Below are 18580 nucleotides of genomic sequence, written 5' to 3' on the forward strand. Positions count from 1 at the left end.
GGGTCCTTACTTTTGACGGTCATTGGATGCTCCGCATTCGTTCCGAGACAGCCTGTATTTTCCTCCCCATTGATTCCTTTTTCCGATTTGCGCACCCCTGTTTAGATTGATGCATCTTCGGTCAATCACGATGCGTAATGACGATGCAGGATTGGTACATCACATGCATCCATTACGAGTTGCCTATCACGGCTTCCTATTCTGCCTTATTCTCTGTATGCATCGTGTAAGTAACTACCTGTCTCTTCCCGATGACAGAGCGAGATCGGAAAGACCTGAGGGGTTGACTACGTTGACTACTACGTAGAACGGCTCTAATTATCCCCCGCATGAGGATGAACGGCAATGATCATCGCATTGTATGCCCATTAGGGCTCGACAGAACCGCGACTCAGCACTTTGCTACCCACAAACATGACTCGGCATGTCAACCTGCATGCAGCTATTTACTATACCATACCAACTCCACTGAAACAGCAACAAAAGAAGAAACGAGAGAAGCAGGACCGCCCTGACGGTCCCCGAGTGATGGATCCCGTGTGCCTGACGCCCGATGATGAGAATGTGGCTGGGGCACACGATGGGCCCAAGCTAAGTGGGTAGATTATATCCTGCTTAGGGATAGTCCATGTGGCTAAGCCCATGGACTAGGGATGCAATTGCCCCGTCCCACAAGCCTATGACATTGACAGCAAGCATGGGCGCCCTTCAAACCCCCAGACGCTGGCACCAAAGAAATTTTTTTCTTCTTCTTCTTCTTCTTCTTCTTCTTCTTCTTCTTTAGCGCCATGTGCAGTGTGCACATGAGGCGGTGTTCCCCGCCGTGACTTGTGTCTGACGGAAACTCGGGACGGTCGGTCGTGATAAAGCACAGAGAGATCTGCAGCGCCGCGCCCCAGACGTCAAGCAATAGTGTCGGCATCTCCGATGAATAATGTCTCTCCTGATGCGAGTGCCTTGCGGGACTAAAACTGCATATATCATAACGGACTTGCCTTAATCGACTGAATAAGGTAGTAGTCTAGTCGTTTTGATTGATGATGCATGGATCTACTGCTCCGCGGAAGTAGTTACTGATCCCGTTACAGAGCAGACACTTCACCTTACTTAACTGCTTAGTTTCTCCGACCTATGACAGTGCGCTGAAAATTTTTCCAGTCGTCGGGGGGCGCGATCTTCATCGCCCAGTCCAGGCCTTGGCCGACAGTTAACGACATCGTGGCAGTTTCCCCCCTTACTTAGACGAGTGACTTTCTTTTCCCCTTACAACAGGAAGCAGAGTCAATTTTACCTTAAGGCAAATGAAGCAGTTGACTACCTAGCGGTTACTACGGAGGTACACCCGGAAGTTAATTCCCTCAAACATGTCTGACCCTGATTCCAAAGCGACGGAGAGGACCCCAAAGGTACCACTTCATATGGTACCGGAAGGATCACCAACCTTTTGACATCTACTGGAGAGGGGTGCCCATATAATGGGTCTGGGGCGGATTTGCCACAATGGACCCTGGTGGATGCTGTCTATTGAACATAGTTACGGAGTAGAGTTTCCGTTAACGATGCCTATTTTCTACTCCGTACTCATAATTGAAGTTAAGGGATGGAAAGAAACCTTCAACCCGCCATGCAGCTGTCAGATTAGGCCACGAGGTTAGTCTAGACTTTCTAGACGGTTGAATGGGCTGAATTAGGATAGTTGTTTATGATAGTAAGTGACGGGTCGCTTAGATGCGAAAAAAAAAAAAAAAAAAGAGATTTACATGAAGATCGATCCGTACAAAAGTACGAATCGTAGAAGCGAGATTACTACCATAGCTCAATTACTACTCAGTAGGTAAGTAGTAAGTAAGGACCTAGTTGCCTTCAAAGGATACACATAACTAGTATGCGCACAAGTAGTTAGTAGTAGTATCTAGTACTTCTAGAAAATATATACTTTCATACTACTACTAGTACAAGAGACAATCGCAATACTACTAACGGCATTCATACCTAAATTTAATATACCTTCGATTGAACCTTCTCAACTCACCGTACTACTAGTAAGTTACTACTAAACAGTACATTCCCCATTCGTAGAATGATATACATCCCTTCCTTCCTTCTTTCCTTCCTTCCTTCCATTCCGTTCCATTTGAACTCACCGATAAACCTTCAATATTCCTATACTACCGATGTACTTGATAAAGTAGTAGTATTTATGTATGTATGCATGGTTGCCGCTACACCCGCGCAGTATCTAGCAGCATCAGCAGAAGAAGGCATCTACAATGCCAAGTCTAACATCCGCAAGGGCAACAACACACAGCTAAGAATAGTACGGAGTAGTTAGGATCGAATAATTAATTGATTTGACTCGGCGTTTTATTTGTTGCCTTTTCTTTGCCTTCGCAGATAATTACGAAATACTACTAACTTACGCAAACTCTGCACTAATGCTCTCGGTTATGGTGTTCATATCCCGGTGACTTGCTAGATAGATAGATAGATAGTTAGTTAGCTATGTCGGTTGATGAGTGATGATAACCCCGCTCGGGGGCAAATGTTCAATGTAACCTACCTAACTAAGCTAGCTACTCCGGGAGTGAAGTGAAGTGAAGGATGTATGGGAGTTCAAATTCCTAGGTGCAATTGTTTACTTTATTCTATTTTGCTAAGGGATCTACTCGTTGCATGTTAGTTGATGGTATAGGTAAGTAGTATATATTACGTGGCGATATAGTTATAGTAGATGGATGGATGGATGGACTAGGGGATATGAGTTGTTGATTGATTGACGGATCGGGTAAGTAACTGAGTCATGAACATGGTTATAGTTAGTTAGATAGTTAAATGTGTATCTACAGAAGGTACATGCTGTCGGGCACTTGAACCATGTAGTAGTAGTAGTAGTAGTAGCAGATCTGAAGTACATATCAATGTATATGCAAGCAAACGCCATTATGCGATCGATTCAACGGTGAACACCGATAACGGAGTAATTTGGTACTTACCATCCGACTATTCCCCAACTGAATATGTACCATAGGCGACACTCATAGTATCCATGTATCTAGTAGATAGTAGTTGATAGATACTACAGTGACTAGATAGATAGACAAACAAAAAATAATACTAGTAAAATAGTAAGTAGTAGTTACCATCCCCATGGATAATTAGTGCAAGAATTCTTTAGTAGTTAGTTAGTTACATGTGATGAATAGTTAGCCATCTCGGCCCGACCACAAAAAAAACAACAAACAAACAGAAATATAAACTAACACAGAAGATTGTTTAGTCCGTCAAGACGCCCGGCCACTAGTCATTCCTTCTAGATAGAACGTACTCCGTATTTACTCCTTAACTAGGAGTAATAAGTAAGTATCGTCATAAGAACTCGGAATTAACGTACGCATCCAAGTTAGGAATCCCAAAGGATGGGAACTAAACCCCATTGGGTAGGTGGACATGGAAAGAGGCTGGCTGAACCCATGTTTTTTGTACTGTGCCCGAACAGGCAGGTATTTACACACCATTTGTTATTTTTTTTTTTTTACTTTTATTTCTTTCCCGCCAGTCCATTCCATTCCAGTGAGCCGGAAACCAAGCTAAACTAAACTAAAGGGAAAGACGCGAAGGACCGGGGAGGAATTTAGGCAGGTAGGTAAGTAGTGGTTTTTTCACACCGGGGTTGGGTTTAGTGCAGTTTAGTTAGTTGATTGGCTTCGTGGGAAAGGGGAATCCTACTTACCACCTACCGGGACAGAATAGGAGGCGGTGCTGCTGCTGCTGCTGCTGTTGCTGCTGCTAGCTATGATGCTAATCGGTTAGTCCGGTTGGCTGGGTTTGGGTCTCGGAAGTATCGGATTTAGATTGATTGACGGATGGATGGACGGACCTGCAGATGAGTTAACTTTGTTACTGGTTAGGTTAGGAACGACTTACTTTTTACACTGATGGTTATTGATGTTGTTTGGAAGTAAGGTTTATGTGGATGAGATGTGTACAGTTACCAGTAACCAGCAGATGGATACATGAACATGAATGGATGCTGAATGCTTGATTGCTGGATAACTCGCAGTAACAAACAGCTGCCTCCCACCAATTGTCGTCATTCCGGACAGACAAGGTATCCATTCCCTCTGGATGCCTTGCAGCAATCAGGCTCGCATTAGTCGCTTCTGCAGGTTGCCCAGTTTTCGCCACTCGTCGTCACAGTCGCTGTGCTTGCTTGGCAGCTCTCCGGGATTTGGGTTGTTGGTTTAGGTCTTCATCACTATGCAGATTAGTGCTGGCTTAGTGCAGATATCGCGGGTCATGTGAATGTCCCTGTCTATACTATGGTGTCTATCCATGTTGGCATAGACAGTAGCAAGATGGGCAATCTTGTGTCCTAGCTAGCGCCCAGTTAGCTATTCAGCTTCTTCTTCGGAGGTCTAGATACACTCATGAATTAGCTATGAACCATGGCTTTCACACATCTCAACCATGGAACCCATGAAGAACCATTGTATACCCGATGCGGCAACAATAAAGATAGACCCCCAGATAAAAGAAACCTGAAACGACCATACCCTGGCCATCTCTCTAGCCTAGAGTACTGAAGAAAGAAAATAAGAAATGCCATGAAATGTCCATGACATCGCTTCATACCCCCTGTCTCGTCTCCCTGGCCCTCACGACCCTCTTCCTAATCACCATCACCATCCTGCTCCTTACACCACCCAACTTCCTTCCCCATATCATCCCTCCCATTTGTCCTTCACAGTCCCCAAGCCTATCACCAGACCACACCCACGGTCGAGTCTTCAACGAGCGCCCCGAGCTTGAACGGACAAGCAATGACTCGGACGAGGTGCAGACATGGGAATCCATCCTCCTTCCGCCCGGTGGCGGAGGCATCCGCTCCCACACCATCCCCGACAGTATCCATCTCACCGCTGATGAGAAGAAAGAAGAGAAAGTCCTCAGCTGGGGGATATCGATGTTTCATCAACTGCATTGTCTGATCGTGCTGCGGGCAATAGTCTTTCCCGAGACGACGGAGAACAAAGTCAACTCAACAAGTCAGGCACATTCGGGCGATATGATGCATGACAAGGTACATTGGGCGCATTGCTTTGACTATATTGCTCAGGTGGGATTTTTTTTCATTGTTCTTGTCAATCCTCATGTTATTGTTTCAAAACTGATGGTAATAGGGCATCCTTTGTGCTGCAGACGATACGATCGAACGGCCCCGGAAAACAAAGGTCCGACATGGCAAGACCATCTTCGACGTCGATGGGGTGGGCGCGGTACATCAGTGTCGAGATGCGAGGGTACTGTGGCAGACGTCAGTGGAATCCATGAAGGAGCCGGTGGATATGGAGGGTTGGAGGGAGGGAGTGGGAGTGCGGGCTTTCTTAGGCGAAAGCAAGATGGGAGAAGATGAGGAGGTGCCGGAGTTGTATAGCTTGGGAATGGAGTAGTGCTTTCACCTTTTTGTGATAGATCTTGACTTCAAAGATGTTTGTTATTCAGCTGAGAGTTACATGCAGACAGAGGCGCAAGTCACTTGACCCCAGCCAGGCCAGTCCTCCATCAACTCCGCACTTCCCCACACTTTCGCTCTTGTTCTCCATCTTTTTTCCTGCCTTTACTCTATTCATGATTTGCTGGGAGCCAGTAAATGCATTCCCACTTATTTTTCCCACTTCCCACTTCCCGAGGCACCGAATCTAGATGTCGTCGCGTTGACGGTGGCTACAGTTCAGCAATTCCAGTCCTCCCACCACTCGAAATTGGACAGACACCCGGCACATGTCGGTCGCGCCCAAGCCCTTGAAATAATTCCCACATCAGTTACCTCATATCTGTCCATATACGCAACAAATGTGTCGATGCCTGTGTCCCGAATGTGGGGGAATCCTCCAGTGGGGATGCGGGGTTCTATATAGACTCCATCCACTGCTGTATATAAACTGCTAGCGGACCACCAGACAGATTCCCAGACCCCAGAGCTGGTTTAAATCAGACATCATCACCATGTCCACCACCGAACAGAAGATCCGTGCTACCTTTCCCGACCTCGAGTGGTTCCCTCTCACACCACCGGCGGAGCATCCTGTCTACAACTATCAAGGCTTCCATCCAGGCAAGAAGACTGTCCTTTCCGCAGGACACGTGCGATCCCCCGGCCATCGAGCATTCCGTACAGACGTACTGTTCGAGCAGGACATAGCCATTACCCTCCGCGATGGCATCAAGATATACACCGATATCTTCCGTCCTGTGAACTCCGACACCAGTCCTGTCCCAGCCATCATCCCTTGGAGTCCCTATGGCAAGACAGGCACCGGTCCGCAGAGCTATGACAGCATGGCACCCTTCCGCGCCGGGCTAGAGAAAAGTCGGACCTCAGGCTATGAAAAGTTTGAAGCTCCGGATCCCGCCGAATGGGTGCCTCGCGGCTACGCCATTATCAACATCGACGCCCGTGGTGCCGGCAACTCCGAAGGCAACATTACCTTCTGGGGCCAGCAAGAAGCCGAAGACATCTATGACACGATCGACTGGCTGTCCAAGCAGCCCTGGTGTAATGGCTCCGTCGGAATGGCAGGCAACTCGTGGCTCTCCATTGCGCAGGTCAACTTCGCCTCACGTCTCGAACACCCTGCCCTCAAAGCCCTCGCTCCCTGGGAGGGATTCACCGATCTATACCGAGACTTGACCATGCGCGGCGGCATGAGACACAACGAGGCCTTCCACAAGCTAATCCTAACAGGATTCGCCGGTCACGGAACCGCAGAGAACATACCCGCTATGCTGCGCAAACGACCCTTCGATGACGACTACTGGCAGAGCAAACGCATCCACACCGAACGCATCGGCGACATTCCCCTCTACATCCTCGCCTCGTACTCGTCAATGCTACACACTCGTGGCTCTTTTCAGACCTTCCGCACCGCTCAAAGCACCCGGAAATGGCTCCGCGTGCACCCATACCAAGAATGGTACGATCTATACCGACCTGAGATGGTCGACGACCTCTCTCGGTTCTTCGACCGCTACCTCAAGAACACACCCAACGACTGGGAGACCACACCACCCGTGCGCCTCTCCCTCCTAGGATTTGAAGGCAGCTCCGTGCCCACCATCCTCGAACGCCCTGAACAAACCTATCCATTAGCCCGCCAGGAGCTCAAGAAATTCTACCTCAACGCATCAACCAAGACCCTCCAACCCTCCCTCCCAAGCACAGTCACATCAACAACCTATTCTGCTCGCCATGGCACCTCCGTACGTTTCCCCCCTCCTCCCCTTTCCTTCAACCAGCACTAACATATGATATGATATAAAAACAGGACTTCACTCTCCACTTCCCCACCCCCACCGAACTAGCCGGCTACCCCCGCGTGCACCTCTGGGTCTCCACCCCCCACCACACGGACATGGACATCGTCGTACAAATCCGCAAGATCTCCGCCACCGGCACCCTCCTCGAACACCTCAACTACCCGTGTCCCGTGCCCGTCGACGCCGTCCCAAACGTCAACACAGTTAAGACGCTCGGGCCGCAGGGGTTCCTGCGCGCGTCGCACGCCGTCACGCGGGACGAGACACTCTCGACGGAGCACGAGATCGTGTATAGACATGATCGGGCGGAGAGTATTCCCGCGGGGAAGATCGTGCCGCTTGATATCACGTTGTGGCCGATGGGGATGGTGTTTGGGGAAGGGGAGGGGATTATGTTGAGGGTGGCGGGGCGTGATTTGTGTTATCCGGAGGTGGAGTTCAAGGATCCGAAGGGAGGGGAGGAAGGGTCGGGAAATGTGGGGGAGGAGGAAGAACAGGTGCATGAGGTTCATTCTGGGGTCGGGTTTGATTCTTATTTGGTGTTGCCGTTTGTATAGATGATGATAGGTAGAGTAGGAGCAGGTATTTTGGGTTGGTATTGATGTTGATTGTTCGTATGCTTTCTTGGATTCTAAACGCAATTTGGTATGTTGGTAGGTAGATACAGAGTAAAGCTAGGCCTGCTTCTCCAACTTCCTCTCCACCTCCATTGCCTCCGCAAACGAATCCTTCCACGCCGTTGCTTGTGCCTCTGACGGCACCACACATGGCCGTCTCGGCAACGCTCCATATCCGCGGTACGTCTGCAACGCACTCTTCACCGCTACGAACCCACCCTTGATAGCCTGCCAGTCCGCACGCGCCACAATGGCCTGCAGCCGCTGGGCCTCCTCGACCTGACCCGCCTGGTACAACTCCATCACCCGCACACTCAGCCGAGGGATCAAGTTCGCCACACCGCCAATCACTCCATGACCGCCTGCCACCAGCGTCTGGAGAGTGAAATCGGCGGATCCGCCAAAGGTCAAGAAGCCCGGTTCAGCGGCGGCGGCAATGCGCGCCAATTTTCCGGTGTTCCCGCAGGTCAGCTTCACGCCGACGATGTTGGGGTGCTCCGCCAATGCGAGGATATCGTCTGAGGAGAGGTCCAGGCCCGACGAGGCGCCGGGGAAGTTGTACACCAGGATGGGGATGGGGGAGGCCGAGGCGACGAGGCGGAAGTGATCGAGGAGGTCCTTCGTCGAGAGGAGGGACTTGTAGTAGGAGGGAGGAAGAATCAGGGTATAGTCGCCTCCGGAGGCGGCGGCGTCTTGGCAGAGCTGGATGGTCTCGCGGGTGGAGGCGGCGCCGCAGCCGACGATGAGCGGGGCGGAGGGGGCGTGAGAGTCGAGAGCGCGACGGGTGGTGGAGGTGATGAGGTTGCGCTCTTCGCGGCTGAGGTGGACGGCTTCACCGTTGCTGCCCTGCACAACCAGACCGGTGACGCCGGCTTGAGCGAGGTAGGTGGCATGGAGGGCGGTGGTGGAGAGGTCGAGGTCTTCATTGGGCGCGGTGAAGAAGGCGACGGTTGGGACGTAAATGCCGGGTTTGAGGGGGCGGGGAGTAATGGCCATTGTGAAGGAGGTGATTGGACCGGTGATCAATCTGGGGTAGTAAACGTGGTGGTGATGGGGGAAGTATAGAAATTAGTGGTGGTGGATGGAGATACTGAGCAGAATGCGGGGGAAGAGGAAGGAGGAGGAGGAGGAGGAGGAGGAGGAAACGGAGGACAGAAGGAAAGCAACGAGGCAGCAGTTGCCATGATATAAGAAAGAAAGCAAGCCAGTGGGAGTGGCTCCAAAAGGAGGGGAAACAGTTCCAGTCAAGTTTGGAGAGAGTCCGGACATCGAGCCGGTTGACTCCATCCAGAGAGCGTCAAGCAGAAAACAATCCAGCCAAAAACCCCCACGCACCCCACACTTTCCTCCAGCGATCCCCTCCTATTGCAAGTCAAGGGAGCTCCCACCCCCACGTCGTACAGGGAGGCATTATGGCAGAGGAAATGGGGTAGTGGTCGGAGAATTGGTTCCTCGGAGAAATGAGGCAAACCGGAGTGGGAGTCAATGGGGTTGGTAGAGAATGAAGAGCTCTTTCACGGAGGAGTTGATGTAGTGAGAGTTAACTTAGTTGGAAGTGAGAGAAGCAAAGAAAGGAGATAAGAATGTATGCAGTCAAGTGAGGTATCGTTGTGACAGGTATCATACATACATCTGAACGGTAACACCTGTCCGGTCAGGTACTGAGACATACCTCCTGCGGTATCCGTAAAGATACAACTTTCATTTCAACTCCTCCCAATCCGGAACATCCAGACCTGCAGCTGCGATTCTCGAGTGCTTCAGCTTCTCCTCAAAGACCTCCTGCCAACTTCAATCCTCCGAATCGCCCCCGACTGGCCCTGACATGCCGTGCACGCATCCTTCCTGACCTCTTTTCCCCCCCACACCTCAATTCCTCTCCTCCCGAATGACCTCCACCACCCTGATGCCTGTCCGTGTCTCCCTGCGACGAGATCCTCACCACGACCAATCCCCCGACCAGCCGGACTCCGAGCCTCCTGCAAAGCGAGCTCGTCTCCAAACTCACTCTTCCTCATCGCGTCGTCGCAGGAGCTCCCCGGATCTACTGGACACCACCACGACGGAGAACTCATCCTCCTCGGCTACCACGCCCTACAAACTCTCGTCTCATCATCCCCTGCGCCGGCGGACCTCGACGCGCCGCCCGCTGGCCAGCAATAATCCCACCTCGTCGTCACCGGCCACTCCCCGACCGAATCCCCGTCGCATTCTCCGCAATGATTCCACCCCCACTATCACCTCATATTTCCTTCCTGTCGGTCGCGAATCGCCAGACCCATTAGATACCATTTCCCCCTCCGCGACGGCCAACTCGTCGGTCTCGCGGAGGGTGTCCCCGCCGGGACGACCCTCCGCCGTTACCACCGCCGCCGCCTCTTCCGCCCGCCGCCCGCGCCGCTCAGCTGCCGCCGCAGACCCCGAGCCTGAGGATGCTGCTGCTGCTATTGCAACGCCTATACAGAAGCCTGAATCGGTGTCGACAGAATCTAAGCCGTCCCGACCTGCCCCGGATGCGACCCCACAGCAGTCGACAGCTCCGACCGAGCAGCCTTCCACCGGACGCGAGCAACGGCGCTCTCTCCGCTCCCACGATGGTGGCTCCCGCGCGCGCAGCGAGCTGGCGCTCTACTTCCCCAACTACGAGGAGCTCCTCAGCATGGAGCCGCCGAAGACCGGTAAGCCTCCCAGGAGAAATTACTTTATCCATACAGTGTTGGAGCTAATAATCCGGCCTGCATAGAGTTCCTTGCAGGGAATACCACCATCAAACTCCTCGACGACCTCTCCGAAACGCTCACACCATCCTCCGATCCCAACACTGATAAGGAAACACCCTTTGGAAACCCTCTCGTGAACCTCCACAACTGCGAAACAATCACCCTCCCCGGCCCTCCTTCCTCTACCTCCCAGTCCAAACCTCCCACCGCCGAAGACTCCACCACAACCTCCCCCGACCCCCTCAGCGAAGAAACCTACTTCCGCCCGCACCGGCGCAATGAACGACAAGAAAAGCAACTGCGCAACATTGAGCGCGACCGCGCCCAGCACGAAAAACAGAACCTAGACCGTCTCCTGGATGACCTTCAAGGCCATGACTGGCTCCGCGTCATGGGAATCACCGGACTCATCAGCGACCCCGAGCGCAAACACTTCGAGTCCAAACGCACCCACTTCATCCGGGAAATCTCCGCCGTGCTCCAGAAATTCAAAATCTGGAAGGAAGAAGAAAAGCGCCGTAAGGTAGAAAAGGACAAACCAGCCGAGGAAGAACCCATGCCACCCACCACCGCCAGCGGTAGCAAAAAAGACCACTCCCCAGAGACAACAACCACTTCTAGCAACGGCGATGCAGACGACGGCACCACCCCCTTATCCGACGCCCAAAGCTGCGGCGGGGAACCCCCGGACCCCAACGACGTAGACGCCTGGGCAGCAAGACAACTGCACCAGGAAGCAAGATCCGCCACTACAACAACACCTACTACCACCAATCCTACTACCACAAGTACCTCAACAGGCAAAAAACTGTCTAAACCCTCGTCCTCAACCAAACACAAACCCACCACCACCTCCACCATACCTCCCCCACCAGCACTATTACCCCCCGAACCCACCAAACCCTTCACCTCGTTCTACTCAAAACCCCATCTCCGCGAACTAGCCCTCGCAGGACCAAACCGTAAAGGTCGAACCCGCTTAGCCTTTGGACAACCTATTCCGGAGATTGAGGAGCACGAGTTTGAACTCCCTGCTGAGATCCTCACACCCGAGGCAATCGATTCGTGTCGACGGAAGAGGCGAAGGATGAAGCGGGCGAGTGGACGGGGGGAAACGGGGTAGGTTAGTTTAGATTACGGTATTCTTCTTTTCTCTGAAGAGGGTTGTTTCCAATGGAGTGGGTATGGTTTGGTCATGGTATGGTATGGATGGCGTTGAAGAGTGATTCCAATCCTTCTATTCTCTTTTATTATTCCCTTTTTTTTTCTATTTTACTCTATACTTTTACTCAATAGGGGTTTTTCCAATTCTGTGGACGGTTCACATATACCATATTATCTTTCATTCTTATCAACATTACATTTCCTTTCTGCTTTCGTGATTTACCCTTTCCTGAGGCTGTGTCTTCTACTCTTATGGCATATATGGGCCCGTCGTGTTTTATTGCGGCTGTTTACAGTGAAGTCTGTTTGGGCTGGAGTTCCGTTCAGGTTCAAGAACCTGGACTTGGTTGGAGTTATGGTTACTTGATATACTATCGTTAACGCCCACCTTACATGGTGGTATTAGCTATAGTAACAATGGATCTCATCCTGAGCCCTTCATGTATCTAGTAGCTTAGTACATTGAATGTGGGGACTCAAGTATCATGCTGCTCTCGACAGCGGTCATGCGCATAATGTATCTACACGTTTATATACACGCCCTTCTGATTTCGTGTCAGGTCACATAATGACAGTGAAATAAAATTAACCAAAACGCCAGTATCCCAATCTATCGCGAGTGAAAAGACACATAACCATCATCACACGTTAGACAGTACTCATGCAGGTGAAACTGGCATGATGGGGATCGTCGTGAATGGCCTTTCCAGAGACATAGAGTCCAAGACCGCACTGTATGAATGTGAGTAGACTGGTCCGAATCAGTGTCGAGGATACACGTACCAGACAACATCCCACCCCCAGAGCGAGCAGGTTGACAGCAGAAAGGGCGACCTTCTTTGGCGATGCGAACCATCGGCCCTGGTTCATGTAGAACCAGAAGATCGCGCTCAGGCCGAAAGTGAACCAACTGGCGAAGAGCGCAGTCTGTATATAACGTTAGACTGTCCTGACTTGTATAGGTGGGACAGACATACAACCAAACTCAGCAATTTATTGAACACTGGAATTGCTTCCGCAATAATCCAGGCAAGCACCCACAATGCTAAGACAATCGCGGCCCAAGAGCCCACAGCAACCCAGGTGCGCTTGTGCATGTGGTCAGTCCCACGGAAGATGCGCACATAGACGGACTTGGCAGACACATGGCCGTTGATAACGCCGGCGATGATGATCTGTATGCTGTTGTTAGGACACCGGCACTTTTGCATGGAGTAGCAACATACTGTTGGAAGCGCGATTCCGTAGGCAACCTTAGACACGACTGTGCTGGCCGATCCCAGTGCGGGAGAAGTAACTGTGGAGCCCCCGTAGCAGTAGATCACGATGGCTGCAACGAGATAGAGGGTGATATCGACGCTCTGCAACAGCATCAAGGCCTTGGGATAGTCGGCGGGATTTTTCAATTCAGCTGCAAGGCTAAAGAATGCAGCATGTCCAGCTATAACAGGATTAGCTCATGAGCATCAAGGGGCTCAAGCAGGTGGATACTAACAGAATGCAAAGACTATATTGGCCACCGCGGTGAAGCCGTGGATTAGGTCGGTTTTGACCGTTGCTTCGACTATCTTCCCGGGGTGTAAAATACCCACCCCAATCATTGTAATGATCACAGATGACAAAATGCTAATGAACGCTGGCCATAGTCAGCGTCGCCCTCCACGATATAACAATATGTCTGGATTGCTTACAAACAAGCGAAAGCCAGGACATCTTTTCCAGAGTGCGCGGCAATGTGCACACGAACGAGACAACCAATCCCACCACTCCAAAGACGATGGAGCACGTGCCATGGTTCGTCAAGTCGTTCATGGCAATCGTGAAGGTTAGCAGGTGACTGGCCATGATGAAGACGAGGAAGATGATCTGGGCAAACCCCAACAGCTCACGGCCGAAGCGGCCGGCAAGCACCTCGCCCGCATCAGCCATGCTGCAAACCTGCGGATATCTCCACTTGAACTGGCCGATCACATAGCCCGTGTAGGTGGCCAGGGCACCCAGGCAGACGAGAATGATCACCGAGCTGGAGGTGGTGATGTCAGTGACGGATACCTCACAGGACGTCGCTTGCACTTACGGGACTAAACCCAAGCCGGCAACGGCAGCAGGCAAGGACAGCACCCCGAGGGAGACTGTTTCAGCCACCATGAGCAGGCCGCATTGCCTAGATGGAGATCAGGCACAACGTTCAGATAATGTAGTACAATGGCTTTGCATACCACCACTTCAGGACCTTGTACTTGACCTCTGCGAACTCTTCATTGCCAAAGGCGTCCTGTGTCTGATGAAGAGCGAAGTCTTTATTCTCCCCAACATCGAGGGAGCTCTGTTCGGTCGACACGTCCTTCTCTTCCCATAGTTCGTGGTCGGCCACCGTTGGGGGTGCCGGATAGATCTCCGATGATCTCATGACGGCAGTGTTATTCTGCTCAAGCAGGAGACAGAACGGAGTGCTCGAGTAGTAGCACCTGAGCCCGTGCAATGGAGGAAGAGGCAGGCTCCCGAATGTTGGCCTCAGCCTGCTCGTTATAACTATGAGGAAGGAGGGGAACTGCGGGACGAGGAAGGGAGAGAAAACGACGGAGCCTGCCTGGAGAAGCCGAGTTAAAGGCGCCTTGCAACGGGAATTGCGTTATTGCCGTGGACATGCACAACCCTTTTCCCAACGGGCAGCCCCGTCGGGCGTCTTTCAGGATGTGTCGCATGCATGCGGTGGGGAGGGAGGGAGAGACAGACTCGAAGACGTAACCCATGCTTGCACTTGCCGTGAACCACGGCTTTCCCGATTCTGCAGGAATCCGATCCACTTTGAGATTGAAAATTAAACTTCGGCGGATAGATTCAATCAATCAATCAATCTATCTATCTATCCCTTTCTTCCATACAGAATAAGCCTGCAAGTAAATCATTACAATCATGCCGGGCAACCCAGTGGCAAGGAGAGCAGCAGGCACACACTTTGCCTTGATTAAGCATGAAGAGGGTGATACATGGCAGTGTAGAATTGCATCAACAAGGGAGATTCCTCGATTCCAGGCATGGGCATGCCCAGCCTTTCCACTTCCTGTTTAAGGTCCGCCTGTGTAACCCTGCCGGAGCCCATGGCGACTCCTGGTTGGCCCGTCACCCTCTCCCAGAGATCCAATGTTACACTGGCGCATCGGACGGATGCGACGGGCTTTTTCACCCGCAGAATTCCATGGATGTTCAGTGCAGGTTACTTCGCCATTATTTCTTGATTAGGATACTACCTGACTGACTGACTACTAATAGTGAGGTTAGCTGCTTAAACTTCAAAATAACCTCAACAATGTCCTCAACATGAACATAAAGTTCTTTAAACAGGACAAGGCATGTTATACGCCCAATTCCATTTCAGGTCGCCATTACATACCACTCGGTACTTTCGAGAATGCGCTCATACAAATTGAAGTATCCATTGGTCATGGAAATTCATCTCCCCAATTTCTCTTACCTTACACTTATCCATTCTGCGGGGATTATCACTCATGGCAGAGGTAGGATCCATCATTACCTCGGAACCAAATACTAGTATCTTGAGTGGATAAGCCAAGTGCCTTTCCTCGTGTCCAATGGAAGCCATTCATTACCCCTGATGAAGAGACTCGTCATGATGGTAGGCTGAAAATAGTAAGACACTATCCCCGCCTCTAAGCGTTACCCCGTATTCCACCACAGAAATATCCGGGGTATGGAGTAGTTGAGTTCGAACCCCGGCTAGTCGCGGCCGGTAAATCATGGCATTGAGAGGACTAGCTAGTAGCAATGAAATCGATTAGAATACTCCCTTAGGACATAGCATCGTCACAGCTATTTAGACCATTCATCTAGAAGATGGGGACATCTCCAAAAGTGTGCTACTACTCCGCACTACTACTTCTAGTATTGGGGAACTATACGATGAAAAGTGACTGCCCGTTTCAGTAATATGCTTTCTTTACGAAGGTACCTTATCTTACCTACCTAATACCTATACTCCGCATATGTGAATAGTCCCTGGGACTCAGTAAAAACTATCGTCACCCCCTTATACTTACTTCTTGGTGCCAACCCCATTCCCTTCTCCTTCATCATCTCCGTGTTCTAAAGATCTACGCACCGCTTTGGGTGCCCACTTCAGACCAATTTCACTGGTCTACATTATCGATTGAACTCTCATAACAGATTCATCCGTCAAACCTAATCGCCACTTTTCCCTTTTCTACCATTGGAAGCCAATCTAGAAGCCGACTACAGCCTGCTATTCTTTCCATATATGCAACTACTCCTGCACACGAATCCCTTCCAATTTTATATATCCTACTACTTCTCTGCAAGAAGAGGAAACAGCTATCACCACGATGCAACGACTCCTCAAACTGACAACTCACTAGTTGGACAGCAACTAATAACTGAAGGTACGCAAGTCCGAATGAACAAACTGGTATGGTAGGGGGACAAGTTGTGTTCTTCAAGTTGCTGGCATGGGGGTGCTTTGTATTTGGCTTCCAACCTAACTCTCTGCACCTAACTCTTTCCCTTAACACAAGAGATGAAGGTGACTCAGTTATCATCGATGATGTGGTATCACTATGAAGTAGTGGTGTGCCTTCTCTCTTAGTATGTCGGAGACACAGCCACGGCTACTTTTGAGTTATATATTATCAACTTGCAAGCCGGATAGCTAACCGATATATAGCAGTCATCAGAGACCGATATCCCAGCATTGAAAGCGGCATCGTTTCCCACGCGCCCTCGGCCCGACTCTCCGATAGCACATCTCAACACCAGGAAGGTCCTTCCAGGCGCTAACCACCCATACAACAGAGACACCATGAGTAAGCAGCTGGCAGACCTTCCCGAAAAGGCAAAACAAGACGCCAATTGCCCGCTCGTCCACCTGACTCGGCTCTCACCAGTCTCGTTGCAGGTTGACTCGGGTCTCTGCACGATGTGAATCCCCAAGCACAAGGGCGAGGGGCGGGCTAGACCCCAAGATCCACATGTGGTCCTCACCGACAGACAGACAGCCAGGCAGGCAGGCAGTCACCCTCGCTTGAACTTCAGGTTTACCCCACCATCATCCATCCCATCAGCTGGGGTCGGTTTGTTAGCTAGCCGCGATTACCTGCTATGGACCTAAGCGACAGTGGAGCTGCTGCCAAGGATTACTGGTTCTTTCTCATATATAAGTACTTGGCTGCTCCAGTGCGCAGCTATCCTTCTCGATACGACCAACCATTTCAGTCAATCAACAAGATGGGCGATCACAGAGAAGCAGGACATGGCAACTACGCTCAGGATGAAACTACTCCGGCTGATGAGTCTACGTTCCTCCTTCCCAAGAATGTAGGAGATGTCAAAAGCAAAATTCTCAGCACCAACTTTGCCGCAGTGATGGCCGGCCTGAACGGTACATTTGCCCCGCCCCCAGTAATCCGCCTGCGATAGCAAACCGAAGCTGACACTTGGATGGTGCGACAATAAAGATGCTGCATTGGGCCCTCTGATCCCGTACATTCAACCGACCTATAACGTTGGTCTTCTGCAAGTGTCCATCATCTACTTAGTCAACTTTGTGGGCTGGGTCGTCGCCTCTTTCGCCAATATCCATGTCTGTTCTCACATAGGAACGGGTGGTACACTGGTCCTGGGCGCAACAATTCAGTGTCTTGGCTATGCCTTGATGTTCTGGAGCCCGCCTTTCCCCCTTTTCGTGGCAGCATTCTTCTTCACTGGCTGCGGCGTAGCGTTCCAAGATGCCCAAATAAACATGTTCACTATAACTGTGAAGGACGCCCATCGGTGGCTAGGTATTTTGCATGCCGTATATGGCGTCGGGACTATACTCGCTCCATTGATCGCTAATACGATTGCCTCGAGAATGCCAATCTGGCATCATTACTACCTTGTGGCCCTGTTGCTCGGCGCACTGAATATAACATCCCTGGTGTGGACCTTCCGAAAGGGGCTCTTCCGTCCGAATGTGAGCAATGCGAAGGAGACAGCCGGAAAGGAGCTTCGTGAAACGGTGTCGAACAAGACTGTGTGGATATTCAACGGCTTCTTCTTCTTGTACGTCGGCGCGGAGGTGACTGCAGGAGGTACGTTCTTCCTTGGCCTGGAGGCAGCTCCCTACTGACGTTTTTCAGGCTGGCTTGTGCAGTTTCTTGTCTCGGTGAGACATGGCGACCCTACCAAGGTAGGGTATATTGCATCCGGCTTCTGGGCCGGCTTTACTTTAGGCCGTGTTGCTTTGGCGGATCTTACACACCGCTTGGGTGAACGGCGCATGGTGTTCGTTTATACCGCGTTGGCTGTGGCGATGCAGCTTTTGTTCTGGCTGGTTCCAGACATCACAGTCAATGCAGTTACAGTGTGTTTCCTGGGTCAGTATTCCATTTCTGCCAGACACAAAAATATACCACTGTTGAAGCCATGCTGACCGATTGTATCAGGATTCTTTATCGGTCCTTTCTACCCGGTTGGACTTTATGTCCTCACCAAGGTCATCCCAAAGGAACTTCACGTGGGAGCAATAGGTAAGTAGCTGACACTTGATGGTGTAGTTGCTCATGCTGACCTCCACCAGGATTCACTGCCAGTATTGGACAGGCTGGATCCGCTGCTTTCCCTTTTCTAACAGGAGCGGTGGCCTCCCAGGCCGGCGTTCAGGTCTTGCAGCCCATCATGTTGGGACTGCTCATCGGAATTGCCTTCTTCTGGTGCTTGGTCCCTAGACAGAGGCCAATCACGCTTTGA

General features: G+C 51.1%; 6 protein-coding genes across 6 annotated transcripts; 4 read left to right on the forward strand and 2 right to left on the reverse strand.

The window, feature by feature from the left end:
* Positions 1-4609: 4609 nt before the first annotated feature.
* On the forward strand, positions 4610-5450 carry ASPBRDRAFT_30055 (uncharacterized protein; the record flags this gene model as incomplete). The annotated part of the gene is made up of 2 exons (XM_067622727.1): positions 4610-5116; positions 5181-5450. 2 exons carry the CDS (start codon positions 4610-4612, stop codon positions 5448-5450), a joined length of 777 nt encoding a protein of 258 aa, XP_067478895.1.
* A 556-nt stretch (positions 5451-6006) lies between these two features.
* ASPBRDRAFT_674139 (uncharacterized protein) lies at positions 6007-7910 on the forward strand (the record flags this gene model as incomplete). Its single annotated transcript, XM_067628887.1, has 2 exons — positions 6007-7260; positions 7326-7910. 2 exons carry the CDS (start codon positions 6007-6009, stop codon positions 7872-7874), a joined length of 1803 nt encoding a protein of 600 aa, XP_067478896.1. The 3' UTR covers positions 7875-7910.
* Positions 7911-7991: 81 nt separating this feature from the next.
* ASPBRDRAFT_195814 (dihydrodipicolinate synthase family protein) lies at positions 7992-8930 on the reverse strand (the record flags this gene model as incomplete). Its single annotated transcript, XM_067620905.1, has 1 exon — positions 7992-8930. The coding sequence occupies one exon, from the start codon at positions 8928-8930 to the stop codon at positions 7992-7994; it is 939 nt and encodes a 312-aa protein (XP_067478897.1).
* Positions 8931-9822: 892 nt separating this feature from the next.
* On the forward strand, positions 9823-11777 carry ASPBRDRAFT_126163 (acetyltransferase SAS4-like domain-containing protein; the record flags this gene model as incomplete). Its single annotated transcript, XM_067617848.1, has 2 exons — positions 9823-10612; positions 10678-11777. 2 exons carry the CDS (start codon positions 9823-9825, stop codon positions 11775-11777), a joined length of 1890 nt encoding a protein of 629 aa, XP_067478898.1.
* Positions 11778-12121: 344 nt separating this feature from the next.
* On the reverse strand, positions 12122-14379 carry ASPBRDRAFT_571688 (neutral amino acid permease). Its single transcript, XM_067627702.1, has 8 exons — positions 14038-14379; positions 13896-13982; positions 13510-13841; positions 13314-13454; positions 13045-13259; positions 12796-12993; positions 12602-12745; positions 12122-12550 (listed from the first exon to the last, which is right to left on the reverse strand). Exons 1-8 carry the CDS (start codon positions 14226-14228, stop codon positions 12467-12469), a joined length of 1392 nt encoding a protein of 463 aa, XP_067478899.1. The 5' UTR covers positions 14229-14379; the 3' UTR covers positions 12122-12466.
* Positions 14380-17077: 2698 nt separating this feature from the next.
* Positions 17078-18580, forward strand: ASPBRDRAFT_125547 (putative MFS transporter; the record flags this gene model as incomplete). Its single annotated transcript, XM_067617799.1, has 5 exons — positions 17078-17251; positions 17280-17922; positions 17971-18207; positions 18277-18360; positions 18411-18580. 5 exons carry the CDS (start codon positions 17078-17080, stop codon positions 18578-18580), a joined length of 1308 nt encoding a protein of 435 aa, XP_067478900.1.

Source organism: Aspergillus brasiliensis, assembly GCF_001889945.1.
Source record: "Aspergillus brasiliensis CBS 101740 unplaced genomic scaffold ASPBRscaffold_6, whole genome shotgun sequence".
Taxonomy (NCBI): Eukaryota; Fungi; Ascomycota; class Eurotiomycetes; order Eurotiales; family Aspergillaceae; genus Aspergillus; species Aspergillus brasiliensis.

Coding starts and splice junctions, on each gene's coding strand:
- ASPBRDRAFT_571688 (XM_067627702.1), bottom strand. CDS start 14,228: ATGAGATCATCGGAGATCTATCCGGCACCCCCAACGGTGGCCGACCAC. Junction 12,994..13,044: donor ACGGAATCGCGCTTCCAACA/GTATGTTGCTAC, acceptor AACAGCATACAG/ATCATCATCGCCGGCGTTAT. Junction 12,746..12,795: donor ATAAATTGCTGAGTTTGGTT/GTATGTCTGTCC, acceptor CGTTATATACAG/ACTGCGCTCTTCGCCAGTTG.